This window comes from Lycorma delicatula, chromosome 5 (assembly GCF_047948215.1).
Source record: "Lycorma delicatula isolate Av1 chromosome 5, ASM4794821v1, whole genome shotgun sequence".
In the NCBI taxonomy this organism is placed as follows: domain Eukaryota; kingdom Metazoa; phylum Arthropoda; class Insecta; order Hemiptera; family Fulgoridae; genus Lycorma; species Lycorma delicatula.
The window spans coordinates 163,631,078-163,654,408 of record NC_134459.1 but is presented as its reverse complement, the minus strand read 5'-3'; the positions used below and the strand labels follow the sequence as shown (position 1 = coordinate 163,654,408).

General features: G+C 27.9%; 1 protein-coding gene across 1 annotated transcript in view; it reads right to left on the bottom strand.

Moving 5' to 3' along the window:
* The window catches only part of LOC142325556 (neural cell adhesion molecule 2-like), a 769,074-nt gene extending 745,986 nt beyond the window's left edge, over nucleotides 1-23,088 (bottom strand). Inside the window, exon 1 of the mRNA XM_075367446.1 lies at nucleotides 22,960-23,088. Coding sequence (XP_075223561.1) covers nucleotides 22,960-23,057 — 98 coding nt within the window. The 5' untranslated portion in view covers nucleotides 23,058-23,088. The remainder of the gene's footprint in view (nucleotides 1-22,959) is intronic.
* Between the last annotated feature and the right edge of the window lie 243 nt (nucleotides 23,089-23,331).

Genomic DNA, 23,331 nt, shown 5'->3' with positions numbered 1-23,331 from the left:
CCTTTTCTAGGTCTAAAAACGCCAAGTATGTTGGTTTGTTTTTCTTTAATCTTCCTTCTACTATTAATCTGAGGCCTAAATGTTGTAAATATGTAATAACAATAATTCAGACACACAAAGTACTCACAATAACGTGTTTACTGGTTCACTATTATCTCACTACTAGCATAGTTTTGACGAATGTATGCTATGCTATATGTACATGCCTATACATGTCTATACACATCTAGTACATGTCTACACACATCTGAACCTGCACAGCAGTAGTTGAGTTAGCTCATTTGGATCCATCATATTTACAATGCTCTAGGAGCTTTCACTTGACAATGGACAAATGGAAGAAAAACAATTTAAAATAATTAAAACAACAAAAAACTGTGGGTGATAGAGAAATTCCGAATACATATTTTAAAACAGGATAAAAAACTGCATTAAGTATACTTAATGGTAATCCTGAGACAAAAATTATGTTGACCACTGTTAATAATACGGTTTAAGCAGAACAAAGTGGTTTCCCGTTTCTTTGTTAGGCAGTGGCTGTCCCTAAAACAATATTTTTATTACTGTAGCACCAATGTGAACATCCCTATTCTCTGATTAATGCCTTTTATATCTTAGACACTTTACATGCATAATCAAAAAGGATTAAGAAAGTGATATAAAGCTATAAATAAATGTAATCGGATCAAGAAAAATTTCATTTTATGTACATTGCCTCTGTTAGATCAGAAAAATTGATACATACATACATGTAAATATATATATATATATATATATATATATATATATATATATATCAGAAAGGTGCAGAAATATTTAGCGAATATTAATATTATACGTCAAATTCAAAAATTTATTAGATTTAAAGAAAAATGTCATATGATTCTATTTCCACTAGAACGGTTTTTAACATTGGTTTAATTTTTGTTTAAACCATTTTAATATCAATTTCTTTTAAAATTGATTCCTACTAACAAGAAAAAAGTAAAATTCTAAAACTGACCTTTTAATACAAAACAAGAAGAACAGTACAGAAAAGCTGTATTAAGATATTATTAAATATTAGCTAAGGTTTCTGGGAACCCAGTTAATACGTTAAACAATAGATATTAAATTTTACTTCAAATTTGTATATTCTATTAAAATTACTCAACAAATACACTCAATATCATATTGCTTTAGACTATTCTATTAACTCATTTCAAACTTCCAATCATATAAATTTTCGCTAAAAAAACAAAAATTAGCTGATATTGGAGTAATTTTACTTTGGAACTTTCTTATTTAAAAATAAAAAAATTCTCTAAAAAATTAAAAAAAAAAAAAAAAAATCTTGGAAAAGGATTATCAGAGCATTCGGTCGTGACTAATGCCTGATAAAGCTTAAGGAATAAATATCTTTTCATTTTAAAAATTGGTTAAAAGTGAAGTATATCAGATTATTAAGCTTAATCTTAGGTTATCGTATATTTTACACAAAGAGATGATATAATTTTTATTAAATTGCTAGTTTTATTCAAATACGTATTATATCGGTAAAATTCTCATCAAAATGCACTACTAAATAAGAGTAAAAAGTAAAATGTAAAGTTTTAAATTATTAATTTATGAGAGAATTTATTAATTCTTATATTTTTATTCATTAATTTTTTTAAATTATTTTTTGAGCCAGAACATATAAAAAAATATATGATGAGGACATCACAAGACTACCTTGTATGCCTATTAAATTATACATACACATTTTTTTTTTTTTTTTAATGAAAATAAAATAAAATGTTATATTAATAACTTCTGATATTTTTTCGTATTCTTTTTTTATTGTCATTATTAAATTATTATTTATCGTACATTTTTATTTCAATCGGAAGTTAAATTATTAATAAATCAATATATTTAAATTAAAAAAAAGTTTAAAAGAAAAAGGAAATGAACTCGGATTTGAACCAATATGTCTTCCCCTTGTACTAGCCAAATATTTCATTAATTAAAATTTCATTTGGCTATAACTCTGGAACCAATGAAAATAAATATCATATATAGTTGAAAAGCTTTCAATGAGGGCTTATTGCTCCAGTTAAAAAAAGTCCAAAATCCAATTTTTTTTTGCCATTTTGGGCTTTTTTGGACAATTTTGGTTCAGTCGATTGCAATCAAAAAGGGAGGTGCACAACTGGATATTACAACAGTTCTAAATCCAGAATTTCAACATCCTACGGCTAATCGTTTTTGAGTGCGAGCGAGATACATATGTATAGCTTATCCAGGCCGAATTGTAAAAGAACACATTTAGGCATGGTTGCGTAGCTAGCGCATAATAAGCTACTCCTGCAAGACAGTATACATACGGTATAATCAATTTTAAGGTATATATACAGTATAATTTTTTTTTTATAGTAATTTTATAATTTAGCTAATTTTTTTTATACTAATTTACGGTATAATTTGTTTTTTTTTTATGCTAATGTTTATTTCAATCGATAAATAAATTCAAATAATAAATTTTTAAATTATTTTAAGTCTTATATTTATATAAAAAAAATAATAAATTGATAACCGAATAATATAATACATAAATACTTAGATAACTTATTTTTCAATACTTAAAGTAAGAAAAAAATTAAATATAATTACTTTGATTTGTAGCTATTTCTTGTTTTTCTGTTTTTATATTTGTTTTTACTAGCTCGTCAATCCTTTTTTCAGTAAAACTTTTACATTTTACGTAGTAATGTATTTCGTTACGTATTTTGTAACAAGCACTAGCATAATAACTAAAAAAGAGCAAAGAGCATAGCATAAACAGTAGACATCAATATTCTGCTTGTTTGGCTTAGATATTATATACAGTTATACAACTACAAATAAATATGCTTTGGTCTAAACACTAAAGTGTAACAGCTGATTTGTCTGCATAATATTATAAAAAGAAAACTATAATATAAAATAATATTATATTATATAAAGAAATAACTTATTAATTTAATAATATGTAAACTCAGGATTGAATAAGTAACTAATAAATACAAAATGTCAATTTGTTTATTGATTGAAATAAACAGCAATTGTACCGTATACATACTGTCTTCAATCGAATTGTATTATAAACCCGTGCTCATTAGGCAGCAAGATATACAGCTATGCTGTTAAACTGATCTGTGCCAATTCGGCTTGGACAAGCTATACGTACGTGCGTAGTACATACAGTACATACACATGTACGTACGTTCAGACGTCATGCCAAAACTAGTCAAAATGGATTCAGGGATGGTCAAAATGGATATTTCCGTTGAAATCTGAAAACCGAAATTTTTCGCTATCACAGTACTTCCTTTACTTCGTACAAAGAAGTAAAACTGTACTACATATATTACTCAATTTAAAAAAAAAATAAAAAAGAATAAAAGTTTTAACTTCAATAGGAAAATCTTTGAAATTTATTGATTAGATACACCCCTTAAATTTTTTATTTCATATAAAATTCTGAATACGTTTTTGCAATCTCACAGAAATTAAAGTTCGTAAATTATTTATAATTTTTGTGAAATCATCTTTTCAAATTATGAATCAAAACTCAAAAAAATCTCCAAAAATAAGAGGTTTTTCACGTTATCGATAAACTTTATAAAACATTGAGAATGAATTAATATACAGATCTCTATAATAGTTTTTTCATATATGTGTCAATATAGATTAATTCACTCTATATATGGCAATATAAATATACCAAATTAAAAGTTTACAAATAATGTTAACACTTAAAAAACATTTCATTTCTTATTTTGAAATAATATTAAGTTTTTCTAAAATGTTTAAAAAGAATTTTCATTCTTTGAACTATGTTTATGGATTCATAACATGTATTTAAATTAAATAAATAATTAAACTGCATAATTAATTTAGACGTGATATTTTATTGTAGGCGTGATATTGATTAATTGTCTTAAGACATCACTGTATTACCCAATCTGATTCTGGGTGTGGCCACAGTTAAGTCGATTATATTGGAACATGTACTATTGTCAACCCATCACGGAAACAGAGATGCCAAATTAATACCTCAAGCACAGTCCTACAATGTGTTAAATTTCTGATTTGATAACAATAGGCTTACAAACAATCTAGATCGTTTTACGTGAATAAGCAGAATTACACTTAATTCTAACCAGTGAGTTAATAATAATAATAATAATAATAATAATAATAATAATAATAATAATAATAATAATAATAAATAACAAATAATAATAATAATAATTACACACGTTATCACGGAATCATTATCAAATCTATTTTATAAAATAAAAGATAAATGTGAAGAATACAGAACAATTAGTTTAACTAGTCATGCATCAAAAATCTTAACTTGAATTCTATACAGAAGAATTGAGAGGAGAGTGGAAGAAGTGTTAGGAGAAGACCAATTTGGTTTCAGGAAAAGTATAGGGACAAGGGAAGCAATTTTAGGCCTCAGATTAATAGTAGAAGGAAGATTAAAGAAAAACAAGCCAACATACTTGGTGTTTATAGACCTAGAAAAGGCATTCGATAACGTAGACTGGAATAAAATGTTCAGCATTTTAAAAAAAATAGGGTTCAAATACAGAGATAGAAGAACAATTGCTAACATGTACAGGAATCAAACAGCAACAGTAATAATTGAAGAACATAAGAAAGAAGCCGTAATAAGAAAGGGAGTCCGACAAGGATGTTCTCTATCTCCGTTACTTTTTAATCTTTACATGGAACTAGCAGTTAATGATGTTAAAGAACAATTTAGATTCGGAGTAACAGTACAAGGTGAAAAGATAAAGATGCTACGGTTTGCTCATGATATAGTAATTCTAGCCGAGAGTAAAAAGGATTTAGAAGAAACAATGAACGGCATAGATTAAGTCCTACGCAAGAACTATCGCATGAAAATAAACAAGTACAAAACAAAAGTAATAAAATGTAGTAGAAATAACAAAGATGGACCACTGAATGTGAAAATAGGAGGAGAAAAGATTATAGAGGTAGAAGAATTTTGTTATTTGGAAGTAGAATTACTAAAGATGGACGAAGCAGGAGCGATATAAAATGCCGAATAGCACAAGCTAAACGAGCCTTCAGTAAGAAATATAATTTGTTTACATCAAAAATTAATTTAAATGTCAGGAAAAGAATTTTGAAAGTGTATGTTTGGAGTGTCGCTGGAGTGTCGCTTTAAATGTCTGGAGTGTCCAAGTGAAACTTGGACGATCGGAGTATCTGAGAAGACAAGATTAGAAGCTTTTGAAATGCGGTGCTATATGAGAATGTTAAAAATCAGATGGGTGGATAAAGTGACAAATGAAGAGATATTGCGGCAAATAGATGAAGAAAGAAGCATTTGGAAAAATATAGTTAAAAGAAGAGACAGACTTATAGGCCACATACTAAGGCATCCTGGAATAGTCGCTTTAATATTGGAAGGACAGGTAGAAGGGAAAAATTGTGTAGGCAGGCCACGTTTGGAATATTTAAAAAAATTGTTAGGGATGTAGGATGTAGAGGGTACACTGACATGAAACGACTAGCACTAGATAGGGAATCTTGGAGTGCTGCATCAAACCCGTCAAATGACTGAAGACAAAAAAAAATTGATCAAGTTGTTTTTTTTTAATTACCAATTTATTTAAAGAAAAAATGTGCTGTAATATTTTCCTATATAATCATGAAATGCCGCAATATATGTAGCTGTAAGCTACTTAGCAGCGTTATATTTCGAAAAACGATTATGATGTGAAAATATGACTTTTATATTTACAACAATCGATATGATTCTAAAACGTTGCATCGACTTCTACTAATTATTATTATACTTAAAAAAAATTATACTAATTATTATAAACTTAAAATTAACAATCTATAAATACCTTTTACGATTCGGTTTGGATGAATCAAATATATATTATATGCAAAATCTTTAGTTGTACGGGTATTCAGCTCTTTTAGAGATAAACCAGATAGATCGATTTATATATATGTTCAAAAAACCACACAGCAACATCTACGGATACTCTATTGAATGAGGTGTTTTTTGTTGCTTCCATCTTTCGGATTTGTTTTAATATGAACAATATCTACGGGAGAATCAGGGGGAATCATTCACCCCTGCACTTTTTCGTAGAGATAATCTTCACCAATATCTCGTAAACCGTGTGCCATATTCAATTTGTCTGTACCATAGTTCCCATGATGTTGTCCAGGGGAAAGCACCTCGAATTCTCTCCAACTTCCTTCTCTATGCTTCAGAAACTGATAGCACACAGACCGTGTGTTCGGCGGTGTCCTATTTCCCGTAATAGTTGCATTCCGCAAGAGACCCTCAACATTCGCGCATATATGTATGCTTTGAAGCACTCGTGACCAGTAAGAAACTGGGTAAATTTTTGTTTATAATATTTAGATTTCATTCCTAGTATATTAATTTTATTCGAAGTTTTCATTTAAACATTTTCTATCACGTGAATGTTTATTACTAATAAGTAAACAATGAGAACAAAATGACGGAATCGCGGGAACGATTTGTCGTTGTTTTTCGAAATCATCAATAACACAAGTTATATTTAAATTAAAAAAGTTTTATTTTTATTGTTTTTTGTTGCAATTCTGATAATAAAAACCAGTATTATGATATATTAGGTTAATATTAAAAAGATAAATTGCTAATCAGTTTAACAAACCACGCCTACGATTTATTTATTAATGACGAACAACGTATTACATATTCTTATATTTCTACAAATATGCAACATATTACTTTTTTGTGTTATGATGTACAGTTAGTTATTGAATATGATTTGATTTTCTACGAATAAAAATAGGTTAACTTGGGTTAGATGTAAATAAATTTTCTTAAATGCTACGAAGAGAAATTAGTTTTAATTTTATCTGACGTTTAAAAAAATTAAATTGATTTTAAATTAAAGTCCGTAGTAATTTATTTTTAAATATTTGATCAAATCACAAGTGTTATTTTAAAGGCTGGAGTATGCTAACATATATATTTTATGGTTAAATTAAAAAAAAAACATTATTTTTTTAGATACCGCTCCTTGTTCATTCATTTATATCAATATAAACGGTGAAACAAATAGCTGGATGGAAATGGAAACATACGCATAACATTATAGGTGTAATAAATATGTTGCATGTTGCTCTCTAGTAAAACCTTACTACGAATTAAATTTATTTTCATTGTCTATTGTAAATCCTAACAAAGGATCAAATTGATACACATTGCGTAAGGGTGTTAAAACAATTTTTATAAAATATTTTTCAATATTTTAAACAAATACTTGAACTATTAGATAAATAATTGGAGATATTGTATTTTCAGTTTGTTATACATAATCAAAGACTCAAACAATAATTATTCATCTATCCTACACATCAGTTTAGTTGTAGCATCGCGCATGTTGAAATCCTGACGTAAATGATTTCTATACTTAAATTTCAGTTATTTCATACTGTATTATTTACTACCTCAAGCACGCAAGCATGCGTATTGTAAGAACAGAAATAATTATATACTTTAATTAAATAATTATAAGTAAAAGGACAAGAAACCCTTTTTGTAGGATTTTTTAAACGGTAAAATATATAATCTGCATATATAATTACATGACTATACTAATCATATTTTATAGATTGCTAACACAACCTATAAAATATTATGTAAAAAGAAGCTTAATATATACATGTAAAACAATCATAAATTTAATAACTAAAACAGAAGATATTCTGAAAAATATACATTTTTTTTAACAGGTACAACTTACTTATGGAAGTTGATTAACTATTCGATCCATATCAGAAAAGAGAGAAAAAATATATGAATTCTTTTAACGAAAATCAAAAGTAAAAGCACTGTAAAATTACTTTCCTCATATTTCATATTTACTCATTTCTAATTACCACAATATCTCTGCACATTCAAACAATTTTAATTAAAACGCAAACTTACAATTAAAACACAGATTACTTTTCACTTTTATACTATGCATATCCCGTAAAATTATATTCTACTTCTCAACACAAGCAGCTTATTAAAATTCAAAAAATATTATACTAAATCTCGACATATATATATTAAAATAATTTAAGCATATAAATAGATTTAAAAACAAATTTTCCTTTTTCATGTTAATTATTTGAGAGATCACAACATTACCGGAATAGAAATAAGCTATTCTCAAAAATGGCACACTTGTAGCAAAAATAAAACGCATTTAATAACACATTAACATACGAAAGAAATTGCCCAAGTAGTTTCGTGTTCCCATCATTACTGAACCAAATGCTGACAAAATAAAAAAATCAATAAGCCAGTATAATCGAGAAATATTTCCCATTAATGGATGACAGTTTTAGTTTTCAACGATTTATCTCTCTATCTCTTTTAGAATGATGTGACCAAATTATTTGCGTAAATTTCTGCGAATTTCAAAAGTCTCAGAGTATTATTCTTCAGTATTAATCAGATGTGTATCAGACGTGAGTGAAAACGCCACGTTGGACCTGTTACTTATTGTAGTTATGGATTCTATGCTCTGTTCTCTTTGGTCAATAATTAGAATTGCAAAGCTTTCATCGGCTGAATCCAATTAAGCCGATATTTTGGGATTGCTATTATTTACTCCAGGCTCAGGTAAATCTTCAACACTTTAACTTATTCTTTTTCTAGCCTCAAGACTGGCTCGGGTTATAATGTCGTCGGTTGTAAATATTAGCATATCGAAGTACCATAGATAAGTATATATATATATCTCTTGTAGTTTTTTCTTTTTTCTGTTTAGCTTCCGGTAACTACCGTTTAGATAATACTTCAGAGGATGAATGAGGATGATATGTATGAGTGTAAATGAAGTGTAGTAGTTTTGTACAGTCTCAGTTCGACCATTCCTGAGATGTGTGGTTAATTGAGACCCAACCACCAAAGAACACCGGTATCCACGATCTAGTATTCAAATCCGTGTAAAAATAACTGGATTTACTAGGACTTGAACGCTAGAACTCTCCACTTCCAAATCAGCTGATTTGGGAAGACGAGTTCACCACTAGAACAACCAAATGGGTTATCTCCTGTAGTCTTTCTTTCTTTTCATGTTTAGCCTCCGGTAACTACCGTTTAGATAATGCTTCAGAGGATGAATGAGGATGATATGAATGAGTGTAAATGAAGTATAGTCTTGTACATTCTCAGTTCGACCATTCCTAAGGTGTGTGATTAATTGAGACCCAACCACCAAAGAACACTGGTATCAACGATCTAGTATTCAAATCCGTGTAAAAATAACTGGCTTTACTAGGACTTGAACGCTGGAACTCTCGACTTTCCTAATCAGCTGATTTGGGAAGACCACTAGAACAACCCGGTGGGTTATCTCCTGTAGTCTGATCCTCTTCTTTTCCACTCTTCCATTTTTTTTTGCAAAAGGTTGTACGCAGACTCTAGTTTTTTTCTAGATAAATTTTGTCAGCATTACAAAAATATCGCTTGCTACAATCAGTTAATTCTTTGTATGAGTCAAATTTCAGATTTTTATTTGTATTAATCTAGACTAGTTGAATTCCATATGCGTACATGATACTAGAAATATTTCTGTTAAACTGCTTAGAAATTATTTCGATGGCATTTCATTGATATATTTTTAAGTGCTCATAAAAATAAAAATAAATAAAACCGAAAAATACATAACTGAAATAAAATAAAATAATAATACTAAAAAAAATAATACATAATAGAAATAACTTTTTACTACACCGTAAAACTGAAATATGGAGTGGTAAAAAATAAACAGAACTGTATAGTAAAAAAAAAATAATAAAGTTATTGACCAACACCATGTGACATGTGACTGTGGTATAAGTGCTGTGGAATATCTTTCAAGGATTTATCTTGTGTGACAATGAAAAATCATATCAACTAATCTCTCAATGAAAAATCACCCATCTTTATCGTTCGAGAACAACAATTTTTTTAAAAACTTTTTTAGATAAATTTTTACATCAGTAAATTATGTACTAATTTTATTTTTTAAAGATTTATCGCTCATCGTAATTACTAGAATATTAACGAACAGATTTCTCTTTATGTCATCGACAAATTGGCTAATCGGCAGATAAATCTTTCCGTGTCTACTTAGCCAATTTCTAGGTAAAATAGTGAATCCTAATAAGTGAATGACTTATTAAATATTTAAATCAATTTATGTTCATTTATGTCAAGAAAAAAATAGATTATATTTTCAGTCACTAATCATAAACGGTAGTTTGTTTTTACAATCTTGATCTACGATTTGTTTTGTAGGTAACTAAATTTTATTTTAAGAAATTCATGTAAATAATACATTAAAAGGAACAATAAATTTTCTTTATTGTGCATTTATTTTGATAAGCTATTTATTTTCATTCATTAGTTTTTCAAAAGATGTATTCAAAATTAATAAAGTGGATTCCGGATAATCGAGCCACTTTGGGACCGGAACCACACGACCCTATTAAGCAGTATAACAAAAAATGAGATTATAAAAAAAATAGAGTACATACTAATTATTAAACACGAATTTGCGTCGTATTATTTAGAATTTTATTTCTAGTACAAGATTAATGTTACATAAACAAAATTAAAATTTTTTTTTTAATCTTACATTAAAAAAAAAAAACCAAGCTTGATAAAAAAATATAGAGGTATAAGTCAAAATAATGACTGTCATTTATGGTCAGTGAAATACAAAATTATCACTTTAAAGTACTTTTCTTAGTTAAACTTCTTGAAAAAATTCTTCTAATTTGCTCTGTTCCTTCCCCTCTCTTTCATTTCCTGGTGTTCTACAAATTTAGGACTGACTTGCTAACTTCTTGCATCAAATACTGAGGAAGACCAATAATAATAATTTTTGCATCTTGTGTAGTAGATATGTTTTTTCTTCGGGTTTGTCGTTATAATATTAACTTCGTCCAATTTTTGAGTAATTTTTTGATTATTTTGTCATCGCTCTTCACAACTTAAAGTTTGTAGAACAGTAAATACAAAATTTTTCTAGTAGTCAAGGAGAAATTACCTTCCTTACAACATTTAAATGATTTGAATAACTAATAAAATTGTGTTAATTTACGAGTAGAATAACACAATTTACGAATTAGTGGGCCTTACTTTGAACTGATAAACCGGACATGAGTTATATCGATATGTTTCTATTTTTACAAAGTTGCCCTAGTTAAATATGACTGCCCCGAATAACCGGAAGTTCTATTAATCGAAATTCACTGTATTATTCATATAAATATTTTATTTGTCACTAATAAAAAAAAATATAAACTGTGATTTCTGTTTGCGTTAATAATATCAGGCATGATTTTTGTTAATTTTTGATTGATTATATGTTACTATTATTATTTTCTGTGTTCTAATTAGTTGTAATTTAATTAAAAAGGTAAATTATATGTATTAATAGAATTACATTTCTAATATCTATCACTAAATAAATCCACTAATACCACTAAAAATTTAGTGGTTCATTAATTTATTAGTTACAGTAATTTATTAGTTATAATAAATAATAGAATAATTAAAACGCCAAAATGTTAAACATTTACACGAATATCTATTAAAAAAATTCCACAATGGGGGGTAAACTTTTTCCATATTATATTAATCTACCAAACCAAACAAAAAAATAAAAATATATCTACGAAATGATTAGGGAAGAAATACTATTTATTATTGCCGGATTTCTAAACAGAAAATGGTTGAGGAGCTTTTTGAATATTTAAAATATTTATACAATAATATTTCATTTTTATCAAGTTAGCTTGTGTACAGCATCATTTATAACATAAAGACAAATAATTTAATAGTATAATCATATTTATAACTGAAGAAGTTTTTGAATGAATAAGATTTATTTTTTTATGAAAGATTTTAGAATTAAAGGATTAACTTTATCATTTGTTTAAAATAATTAAAAAGGTACTATTACGAAATAATTTTAGTTGTGGAAAAAATAATTTTAGCTAGTAATCTTTAAACGTTCGGCAAAGGCGTCCTTTATTACCCGTATTATTAAATATTTTTTTTACTTCCTTGTACAAAGTAAAGGAAGTGTTGTGATCGCGAAAAATTTCGATTTTCAGATTTCAACGGAATATCCATTTTGAGCATCCCTGAATCCATTTTGACTAGTTTCGGCATGATGTCTGTATGTACGTATGTATCTCGCGTAACTCAAAAACGAATAGCCGTAGGATGTTGAAGTTTTGAAATTAGGACGGCTGTAACATCTAGTTGTGCACCTCCCCTCCTTGTGATTGTATTCGACTGGACGAAAAGTGTCCTAAAAAGCTCAAAATCCAAAAAAAAAATGGATTTTGGACTTTTCTTAACTGCAGTAATAAGCTCTCATTAAGAGCTTTTCAACGATACAAGTATATCATAAGTGGTTCTTATTTTCATTGGTTCAAGAGTTATAGCCAAATAAAATTTTAATTAATGAAATATTTGTATCTTACAACGTGAAAGCACATCGGTTCAAATCAGACTTCATCTCCTTTCTTTTAACTTTTTTTTAAATTTAAATATATTGATTTATTAATAATTGTTAACCTCTGATTGTAAAAATAAGTTACGATAAATAGTAATTCAATAATAACAATATATAAAAGAATATGAAAAAATATCAGAAGTTATTCATGAAAAAAACTTTTATGTACTTTTCATTTAAAAAAATGCGTATAATGAATAGACGTAATTGAATAGGCGTACAAGGAAGTCTTGTGGTGTCCATATCAGATTTTATTTTTTAAGAAAAGATGAGCAAATCTAGGTGTACTAATCGAAGATTGTATCTAGTCATTTAGTATTTAATGGAAATGACATTATCCTTACAAGCTGAATTAGAAATCTGACTAAAGTAACAAATGGCTACAAATTTGAATTGCTCCTGTGATTAAAAAATATTTGAAAAAGAAGGAATTTTTTTTGATTAGAATAGTTTACATTTTTTTTACATTGAAGAGGTTTTTATAAATAATCAAATAATTTGATTATTTATAAAATTTTTTTTTTTTTGATTACGTTAATATTATAAGGTAATCAAATTACGAGCAATGCAGAAACAATGCAATCCAATCTTAAAAAAAAAAAACTTTTATTTTCCAAAAACAGAATGATGTCTTTGATACTATGTTTAAATTGTTATACGAAGAATGGATAAAGCAGGTAAAACAAAAAAAAATAACCTAATTCAAAAAGTATCAAATAAAAATATATATATTAATACCTTCTCCCTTTGTTTGCCGGAAAACAATTTCGACAAAAACATTATTATTGAAATATCACTATCCCTCTGTGATAAACTGATTTCTAAGCAAATACAAAAACAAAAGTTGTAAAATTTTCTAAGTGAAAAAAGAAAATAATTCCTTAAATATAATGGAAGATAAAGAAGAAAGTATACTCGAACCAGTTGATGGAAAATTTTGCTATTTGGCCCTTAGAATTAGAAAAGATGAATGAAGTAAGAGAGGCATTAAAAACGGAACATCAAAAGTAAAACTTTTACAACGTTACAAACTCATTTAAATTTCATTCTTGAGAGGAATTGAAAAGTGAATGAATTTCTATACAAAGTAAAACATCCAATTTAATTATGTTGTGTAATAAAACTTTTAAATAAAATTTTGGGCTAATCTTATCAGTATTATTTTTCAACGTTATTATTTTTCTTCACGATTCTTTTACAAAGTTTTACGATACATAAAAATTTTTACGATGTAAATCATAAATATTCAGAAAATTTGAATATCGATTATTATTAATACCATTTTATTCGATTCTGGTTTACTCACCAATAAAGTAATGTAAATTAAAATTATATTTCCAAGAACCTTTACATTTCAATTAACGTAATCAATATATTTATTTCTTAAGAGTAAAAGACACAAATATTGACTAAAAAGTTTTTTTTCTTATTCGTTAACAATCAGAAACTGGTGGATATTCTACTATTATACAATATTTAAAAAAAATCTTAAATAAGCAAATTTTTTTTATCATATACTGTTGAGCACTGCAATCTGTTTTTGTTTGATGAATTAATTCATCTTTGATGATTATTAGGAAGATATAGCAAAATAACAAAAAAACACATATCTCTATTTTAAGAAGTCGATATTGATTTTTTAATTTTTTTTTTGTTATTATTTATTTGTGTAGTAGAAGGAAGATTAAAGAAAAACAAACCAACATACTTGGCGTTTATAGACTTAGAAAAGGCATTCGATAACGTAGACTGGAATAAAATGTTCAGCATTTTAAAAAAATTAGGGTTCAAATACAGAGATAGAAGAACAATTGCTAACATGTACAGGAACCAAACAGCAACAGTAATAATTGAAGAACATAAGAAAGAAGCCATAATAAGAAAGGGAGTCCGACAAGGATGTTCTCTATCTCCGTTACTTTTTAATCTTTACATGGAACTAGCAGTTAATGATGTTAAAGAACAATTTAGATTCGGAGTAACAGTACAAGGTGAAAAGATAAAGATGCTACGATTTGCTGATGATATAGTAATTCTAGCCGAGAATAAAAAGGACTTAGAAGAAACAATGAACGGCATAGATGAAGTCCTACGCATGAACTATCGCATGAAAATAAACAAGAACAAAACAAAAGTAATGAAATGTAGTAGAAATAACAAAGATGGACCGCTAAATGTGAAAATAGGAGGAGAAAAGATTATGGAGGTAGAAGAATTTTGTTATTTGGGAAGTAGAATTACTAAAGATGGACGAAGCAGGTGCGATATAAAATGCCGAATAGCACAAGCTAAACGAGCCTTCAGTAAGAAATATAAGTTGTTTACATCAAAAATTAATTTAATTGTCAGGAAAAGATTTTTGAAAGTGAATGTTTCGAGTGTCGCTTTATATGGAAGTGAAACTTGGACGATCGGAGTATCTGAGAAGAAAAGGTTAGAAGCTTTTGAAATGTGGTGCTATAGGAGAATGTTAAAAATCAGATGGGTGGATAAAGTGACAAATGAGGAGGTATTGCGGCAAATAGATGAAGAAAGAAGCATTTGGAAAAATATAGTTAAAAGAAGAGACAGACTTATAGGCCACATACTAAGGCATCCTGGAATAGTCGCTTTAATTTTGGAAGGACAGGTAGAAGGGAAAAATTGTGTAGGCAGGCCACGTTTGGAATATGTAAAACAAATTGTTAGGGATGTAGGATGTAGAGGGTATACTGAAATGAAACGACTAGCACTAGATAGGGAATCTTGGAAAGCTGCATCAAACCAGCAAATGACTGAAGACAAAAAAAAAAAAAAATTTATTTGTGAATTGGTTGGAAACGTATTTGGTTTATAAAACTTTTCTTTAAAATGCGTCTGAAGAAATTCGAGATTGATTTTTTTCGCAATATCCCCTAACCCCTTAATGAATTTTGAAAAAAAGTGATCAATACCTACAAACATAGAAATATTTGATTAAGATTTGAAGAAAATCGATCGGGTCAGTTCTCATCTGTAAGGCCTTCAAAAGCAGTTCGATACTAATATGTACATAAATACGCACAAACATGCATAGGGTTTTTTTACAACTGGAAGAACTACTTGGACCCTAAAATGTAAAGATTGCACAAAACCCTTACCCATTTTTGATATGATCACCATCATAGTTTCCTCTTTAATTTTAAGATTGCTCACACTTTTATTTTGTCCAGCTATATTCACCGGGAAAGAAAAATGATGATGTATAAACTTTACATTGTTTTACTGTACCAAACCGAACTTTTTCTAATAGGTTTTCATGAGGGTGAAAATAATTTTCCAACCGCATATACGAACAAAAATATTCTTGTTTAAAATTTTGCCATATTACATGATAAATTAGAAGTGAATACCTATATCGTAGTGTTGAAAAGATTCAAAATTTTCTAGAATTTTATTGTTTTAACAAGACATTTTTAAAAAGTATTTTTCTTTAGATAAGAAATAAGCAAAGAAAATAAGATCATTTGAATGAAAATAAACTTTAAGTTTTAAAACTGAAGTTACATTTGAATTTTAAATTTATAAAGATTGTAAACGGCAGAAAAGTTTACGTAACGGCAAACGTTTTTGAATTATCTTGAATGTGTCTATAAAATGTTGGCATTTGTATAGACTGTTTTATTTTAGTTTTTATACTTTGTTTTCTTTTAAACATTCATTATATTGTAATTTTAAATTACAGATTCTCTACTAAACCTGAAAAATTACACAAAAAATAAATAAACATGATCTCTATTATTACAGTTAACGTACCCAAAATCCAACTAATCATTAAAATAAAAATACATGGAACATACAAAGCTTTGTTTACTAAATTATTTTAATAGAGGTGAATTACGATAACTTAATCATTAAAGAGGGTTGGTTTTCTGGTCGACTTTGGAAACCCCAGAAAGGTAGACAAGGGGATAGATAGAACACGGAGAATATGTTGGTGGTGTTACCGAGGTAGGCTGCCCAGAGACTGAGGTATTGCATTACGTACTGTACACACACAGACTTGACTCACAGATCCCTTGAGGGCCTATTATTTAGTTCTACCCCATACCACACCGTCGCTTCCATACTGAAACCACACTCGTATGTGGGTATTATATATATATATATATGTGTGTGTGTGCAGGCAAACAATCAACAATCCATTTCTAAACGTATATTCCTCATAATTCTCTACTTCCTTGTCAACTAAAGAATATTTTTTCCTGAATTTCAACCGAAGGAAATTGTGTTAAATTTATATATAAAAGGTAAATGTAATTAAAAGTTACGTTAGATTAATATTTTATAATTACTGAATTTAAAAAAAAAAAAAGTATTCATCATTACATAATAAGGATGATATAGGTAATTTAATCGGAAATTGCTTACAACTTTAACACCGATGAATAATTTTAAACTATGTTAAATGGAATTTATATTTCTGTTTATGACAATCCCACATTTTGTGGGATTGTTTGCCTAATCTTTATAATTATTATATTTTCGGTTAGAATAACAAAAAGCTCAAAAAAGATGTCTAAGGACTACGAAAAATGTAGTACATCAATTTAAACTTTTCGAGAAAAACATATTCACTAAAGATGAGTGTTTTTCACATCAGTATTTATACTCGACATTCATATGTTATTTATTCAAATTATTTTTTTCACTTACTACATTTCCGTGCCTGTTATATCTGTTGAGTATATAACAAAGATCACTCATTACTTCATAAAAGATTATTTTATTAAAAAGTAATTAAAAAATGTAATAAAACTATTACCATTAATAATTTATAATTGTTCTGTTGTAATAATAAATCAGTAAATCAATTACTTGAAAAATATCAATGTACAACTGGATAATGCACTACTAAATATCATACATTATAATGTTGACATAAAGAGCTAAATTTAATAAAATAAATACCAAACAAAACTGGATAAATTTAACTGAAATGCTAAAAATAATTTGTTTTATAGAATAAAAATAACATTTATTAATAAATAAATATTCTTATTTTTGTAAATAAATGTATCAAAAACATAAATAAATTAATACACGTTAATTTTATAATAAAAATAAAATTAATAAATTGTATGAAAATAGAACTTTATCTCCTTAATTATCATGATAAAAACATAATTACATTATTATAAAATAAATCAAAAGTAAATAAAATAAATAATAAGATTACGTAATATTTTTAATAAAGCAGATGTTTATTAAATAGAATAACGAATAGAATAATAGTAAATAATTCTATATTAAAATTACAAAAAGAATAAAAAAAACACTTTTAGGAATATTTAAAAGCAGTTAAATAGAGTAAACAAAAACCTAATTCATATTAGGAAAAATAATCACGCGTCTTCAAATATAGAAATATACCAAGATTATAGAGTTGCAGAAATCAATATCAATAAAATTAAATATCTTACATGTGAACGCAACAATAGAAAAAAGAGGAAAGATAACATAATAATGATAAGTAAAATTTATACCAGATAACTGCATTAGGAAATAATAGATTAAAATAATTCAAAAATGTGTAACGAATTTTGTTAATACACTTAAATATATTAATAAAACTAAAAAGTTTCATTATATTCAATGTCTTTGGAATAGCAGGAAAATATAGTTATTAAATAATCTGGAAAATTTTATTTCAATTAATCAGACAGATATACTTTTATAACTTTGTTTTTTATAATTATTTTTAATTATTTCTTAAAAAAAAAAAGGCAAAGGATTGCATAATTTTCCCGGTTTTATCATTAAAAAAATTTTATTTGAAATATTCCACGTGGCTTTTATGTATACTAAATGACGTTAATTACGTATTAATTAAAATACAATTACGACTTTATCCTATTATTTACATATTCAGTAAAAAAATATGGGCTTGATTTGACCTAGCCGAGGGAATCACGTTTTTACTTAAAAACTTCTGCCGTATTAATAATATACAACCGAAACAAAATAAAAATGTTTAGTAAAACGTTTTGGTTTCAGCTAATCCCCTTTTCTTTTTCCTGTTTAGCCTCCGATAATTACCTTTCAGATAATACTTCAGAGGATGATATGTATGAGTGTAAATGAAATGTAGTTTTGTACAGTCTCAGTTCGACCATTCCTGAGACGTGTGGTTAATTGAAACCTAACCACCAAAGACCACCGGTATCTACGATCTAGTATTCCTCCGTGTTAAAATAACTGACTTTACTAAGACTTGAACGCTGGAAATCTCGTCTTCCAAATCAGCTGATTTGGGAAGACGAGTTCACCACTAGACCAACCCGGTGGGTTCCAGTTGATCCCCTTGATCAAATAATGTTTGTATTATAGAAATTGCATTGTATTTAAAGTATAATCCATAAAAAAATCTAAATTTTTAATAAAAATACTTGGGTTTAACTTGAATTACCTAATCGACAACTACTTAAAAAATATTTTTATAAACATCCAAAATTTAAAAGCAGGTAAAGCATGAGAAATTGTTAAAAACTTAAAACATTTTTTTAAGTCGGATCAATTTTTAAGTCAATTCTTAATTCGTATCAACTTTTAAAACCCCTTTTTTTAAAAACATCGTACGCGTCTACATTATAACTAAATAATGTGAAATGTTTAATCTCGAAAATTAAAATTCATATATTTTAAGTACAGATCCCATTTAGACCCCTTGTGTTTCGGGGCATAGAAGTTTATTAATTGTAATTATTTACTTCAATAAGTTGGCCCAATTTGAAGCAACGTTATCCAACAAGACTAAAAAATTATACTTTACTTAAAAAAAGAGAAAACAAAGGGAGCCCTCATGCCCCTTTATCCAGTGGAGTTGAAAATCTGGCCAAAATTGGGTGTAATATATATATATATATTATTAGACCTCGTATATATATATATACGAGGTAATATATACGTCTGTAAATAAAGTAAAGAGACTAGATTTTTTGGCAGCCAACGTGGCAACACTGTAAAGTTACTAGTATACATATGGTTATATGAACAGCTGATTTATATTAGGTATTAATTCTTTTAATCTATTGTTGCCAAGTGAGACGTAAACAAACTTATCGTGAAACAATTTTTTGTTGTGCGTTACAAAAATGAGTATTACTAATTATGATCAACGTTGTGCAATCAAGTTTTGTGTTAAACTCGGTGAGAATGCTACCAAAACTTTTTGAAAATTGAAAGGAGCGTATAGAGATAACGCTCTGTCACGAGCCCAAGTTTTTAGATGGTTTAAAGCATTTTCAAATGGCCGGGAATCAGCTGCGGACGATCCACGCTCTGGAAAACCGTTAACATCAAAACGTGACGACAATATTGAGCAAATCAGAAACTTGATACGGTACAACCGGCGATTAACTGTCAGAATGAATGCAGAACAATTGAATTTGAACAGTATCACAGTCCATCAAATTTTGACAAACGATATGTACATGATAAACTTTTGTGGAAAATTGGTCTCAAAAAACCTCACTGTTGAACAGAAAAACAACAAGGTAGAAGTGTGCTATGATTTTCTACAGCGAATAAACTGATCCTGATTTTCTACAATAATTTTATTACGACTACTGATGATGAATCTTCGATAATTGATACGACCCAGAAATAAAACACCAGAGCAAGGAGTGGCATACTTCTAACTAACCACGTTCCAAAATAGCAAAAATGAGAAAATCAAAAATCAAAATCATGTTAATTTGTTTCTTCGATAGTAATGGTATTGTCAATAAGTCGCTTTTGCCTACAGGATAGATTATAAATCAATATATTTCCGATAAATTCTTGAAAGACTGTGGAAATGAGTTGCCCGCGTAAGACCAGCTATCAAAAAGTCGCAGAGACTTGAGTCTCTGCGACTTTTTCCTGTTCCCGACTTTGAAAAAAAACATGAAAGAACACAATTTTGGAACAGTGGAATACATAAAAAAAAAATGTAACCAATTATTTGAAGGAGATTCCGGTATCTGAGTTCCAATACTGCTATTAAGAGTGGGAAAACCATTTGATGCGTTGCTTGGCTTCACAAGGGAACTATTTCGAAGGTGATAAGGGTCCATGTATAATTGGATTTTAAATAAAAAGCTTTTCTGAACCAGTCTCATTACTTTATTTACAAACCTCGTGTATATATATATATATATATATATATATATATATACATATATAGTAAAATATTATTTCAACCTTTTGGTCAATGTCTTTCTAGCTGAGGAAAAAATTATTTAGAGAATTAAGTAGAGATATTGAATATCTCTACTTCTAATAAACCTGGGATTTTGTTGAATAAATGAAAAGGGATTATGTCACCGTAGAATCGTTTTACTTTTTTTTTATAAAAGAAATAAGTAATTATAAGAAAACCAAGAGTTTTCAATTTTATTTGTATTAAGAACCCAAAAAACGCTTTAATCTTATTTTAACAATGAGAAAGGGGTAAGGGAAATGAAATAGTGATACTTTACAACAAAAATATTTAGACACTTTTAAATGTAGATACCGAGAAAATTCAACAATACTGTTATCAAATTTTCTTTTTAATCTCAATTGTTTGTTTTAAATAAATTCTGAACGTCTATTTTTAAATTGACCATTCATTATTAAACGCCTTCATTTCACTTCGAATTGACTATCTTAATTATATTTTACATAATAATAAAAATAGAATACAAAAGGTGAATACAGAAAGGTGACACGCGTTATTTTTATACTATCGCGTACAACAGTACAATCTTAATTTTTTATTGAGTAGCCATTTTAATAGAAAGAGAAGTCATATAAATGATTTCCTAACCGTAAATAATAACAGAATATCTTAAAATCCGCAAGGATGTTTCCTATCTCCGTTACTTTTTAATCTTTACATGGAACTAGCAGTTAATGATGTTAAAGAACAATTTAGATTCGGAGTAACAGTGCAAGGTGAAAAGATAAAGATGCTACGATTTGCTGATGATATAGTAATTCTAGCAGAGAGTAAAAAGGATTTAGAAGAAACAATGAACGGCATAGACGAAGTCCTACGCAAAAACTATCGCATGAAAATAAACAAGTACAAAACAAAAGTAATGAAATGTAGTAGAAATAACAAAGATGGACCACTGAATGTGAAAATAGGAGGAGAAAAGATTATGGAGGTAGAAGAATTTTGTTATTTGGGAAGTAGAATTACTAAAGATGGACGAAGCAGGAGCGATATAAAATGCCGAATAGCACAAGCTAAACGAGCCTTCAGTAAGAAATATAATTTGTTTACATCAAAAATTAATTTAAATGTCAGGAAAAGATTTTTGAAAGTGTATGTTTGGAGTGTCGCTTTATATGGAAGTGAAACTTGGACGATCGGAGTATCTGAGAAGAAAAGATTAGAAGCTTTTGAAATGCGGTGCTATAGGAGAAAGTTAAAAATCAGATGGGTGGATAAAGTGACAAATGAAGAGGTATTGCGGCAAATAGATGAAGAAAGAAGCATTTGGAAAAATATTGTTAAAAGAAGAGACAGACTTATAGGCCACATACTAAGGCATCCTGGAATAGTCGCTTTAATATTGGAAGGACAGGTAGAAGGATAAAATTGTGTAGGTAGGCCACGTTTGGAATATGTAAAACAAATTGTTAGGGATGTAGGATGTAGAGGGTATACTGAAATGAAACGACTAGCACTAGATAGGGAATCTTGGAGAGCTGCATCAAACCAGTCAAATGACTGAAGACAAAAAAAAAAAAACTTAAAATAGAAAATTTAAATGTATAATAAATTGCTTTTTAACTATTTGCTTTTTATTCCGTTATACTGACACTGTTGGTTTTATTATACAATTAATTATTTTGTGTTCAATAATTCGTTATGTATGTAATTCGTAGAAAAATACCCAAAGATTTTATTCTTTTAACAACATTGAAAGATGTTGAAAAGAAAGTAGTTACTATATTAGTTGCTACTTCATACAAACATATTTAATTTGCATCGTACTCATGCATATAATCTATAGTTCCAAATTTTATGAAAAACTACTTTTTTATAACCTACAAATCTATCTACTTTGTTTTAAATGTAATTTTTCTCGATAAATATTAATTATGTTCAGTTACTGATACGAAAACATTATCAATATAAAACCTTTGACAAAGTAAGAAAAAAAAAATTAAAAATTGTGAGAAATACAAAATGAAAAGTTGTACCGCCAAAGATTATTTCTGTCTAGTTTGTTTAACAGACCAACATCTTATTTCTGGTAATCCAGTTTTACGCAGGTTATGTTAATTTTAAGTCTTATATAGTAAAAATATGTAGGCTAAATTAAAACATATATAATGTAATATGTTGATATTCAGATAAAAATATATATTTTAAAGATAAAAAAAATTAAATTACCTGTATATAGGTATTTTACTTTCGTCTTTATACCAGATGACCAAAGAAACTCTATCCTGACTGGACGGTGGTGTTAAAATACAAGGTAATTTTGCCATACCGCTAGTTATTGCTGTTACTCTTGTTGTTGGTTCTGTAAAGAAGACAAATAAACAAGAAATTAAAAAAAAAGATTAGTCACGTAGAGTATTGCTTAGTAATATATAACAGCTTAACATTAAAAGAGTTTTAATTAAAATTAGGGAAATGTGAAATAATTAGCACATTTAACATGTCATGATAATCACATTTACATTATCATGTCATGATAATTATGTAAATCCTCATTCCTGTGAAAATAATTTCTCCAAAACAAATGAAAATTTGTTTTAA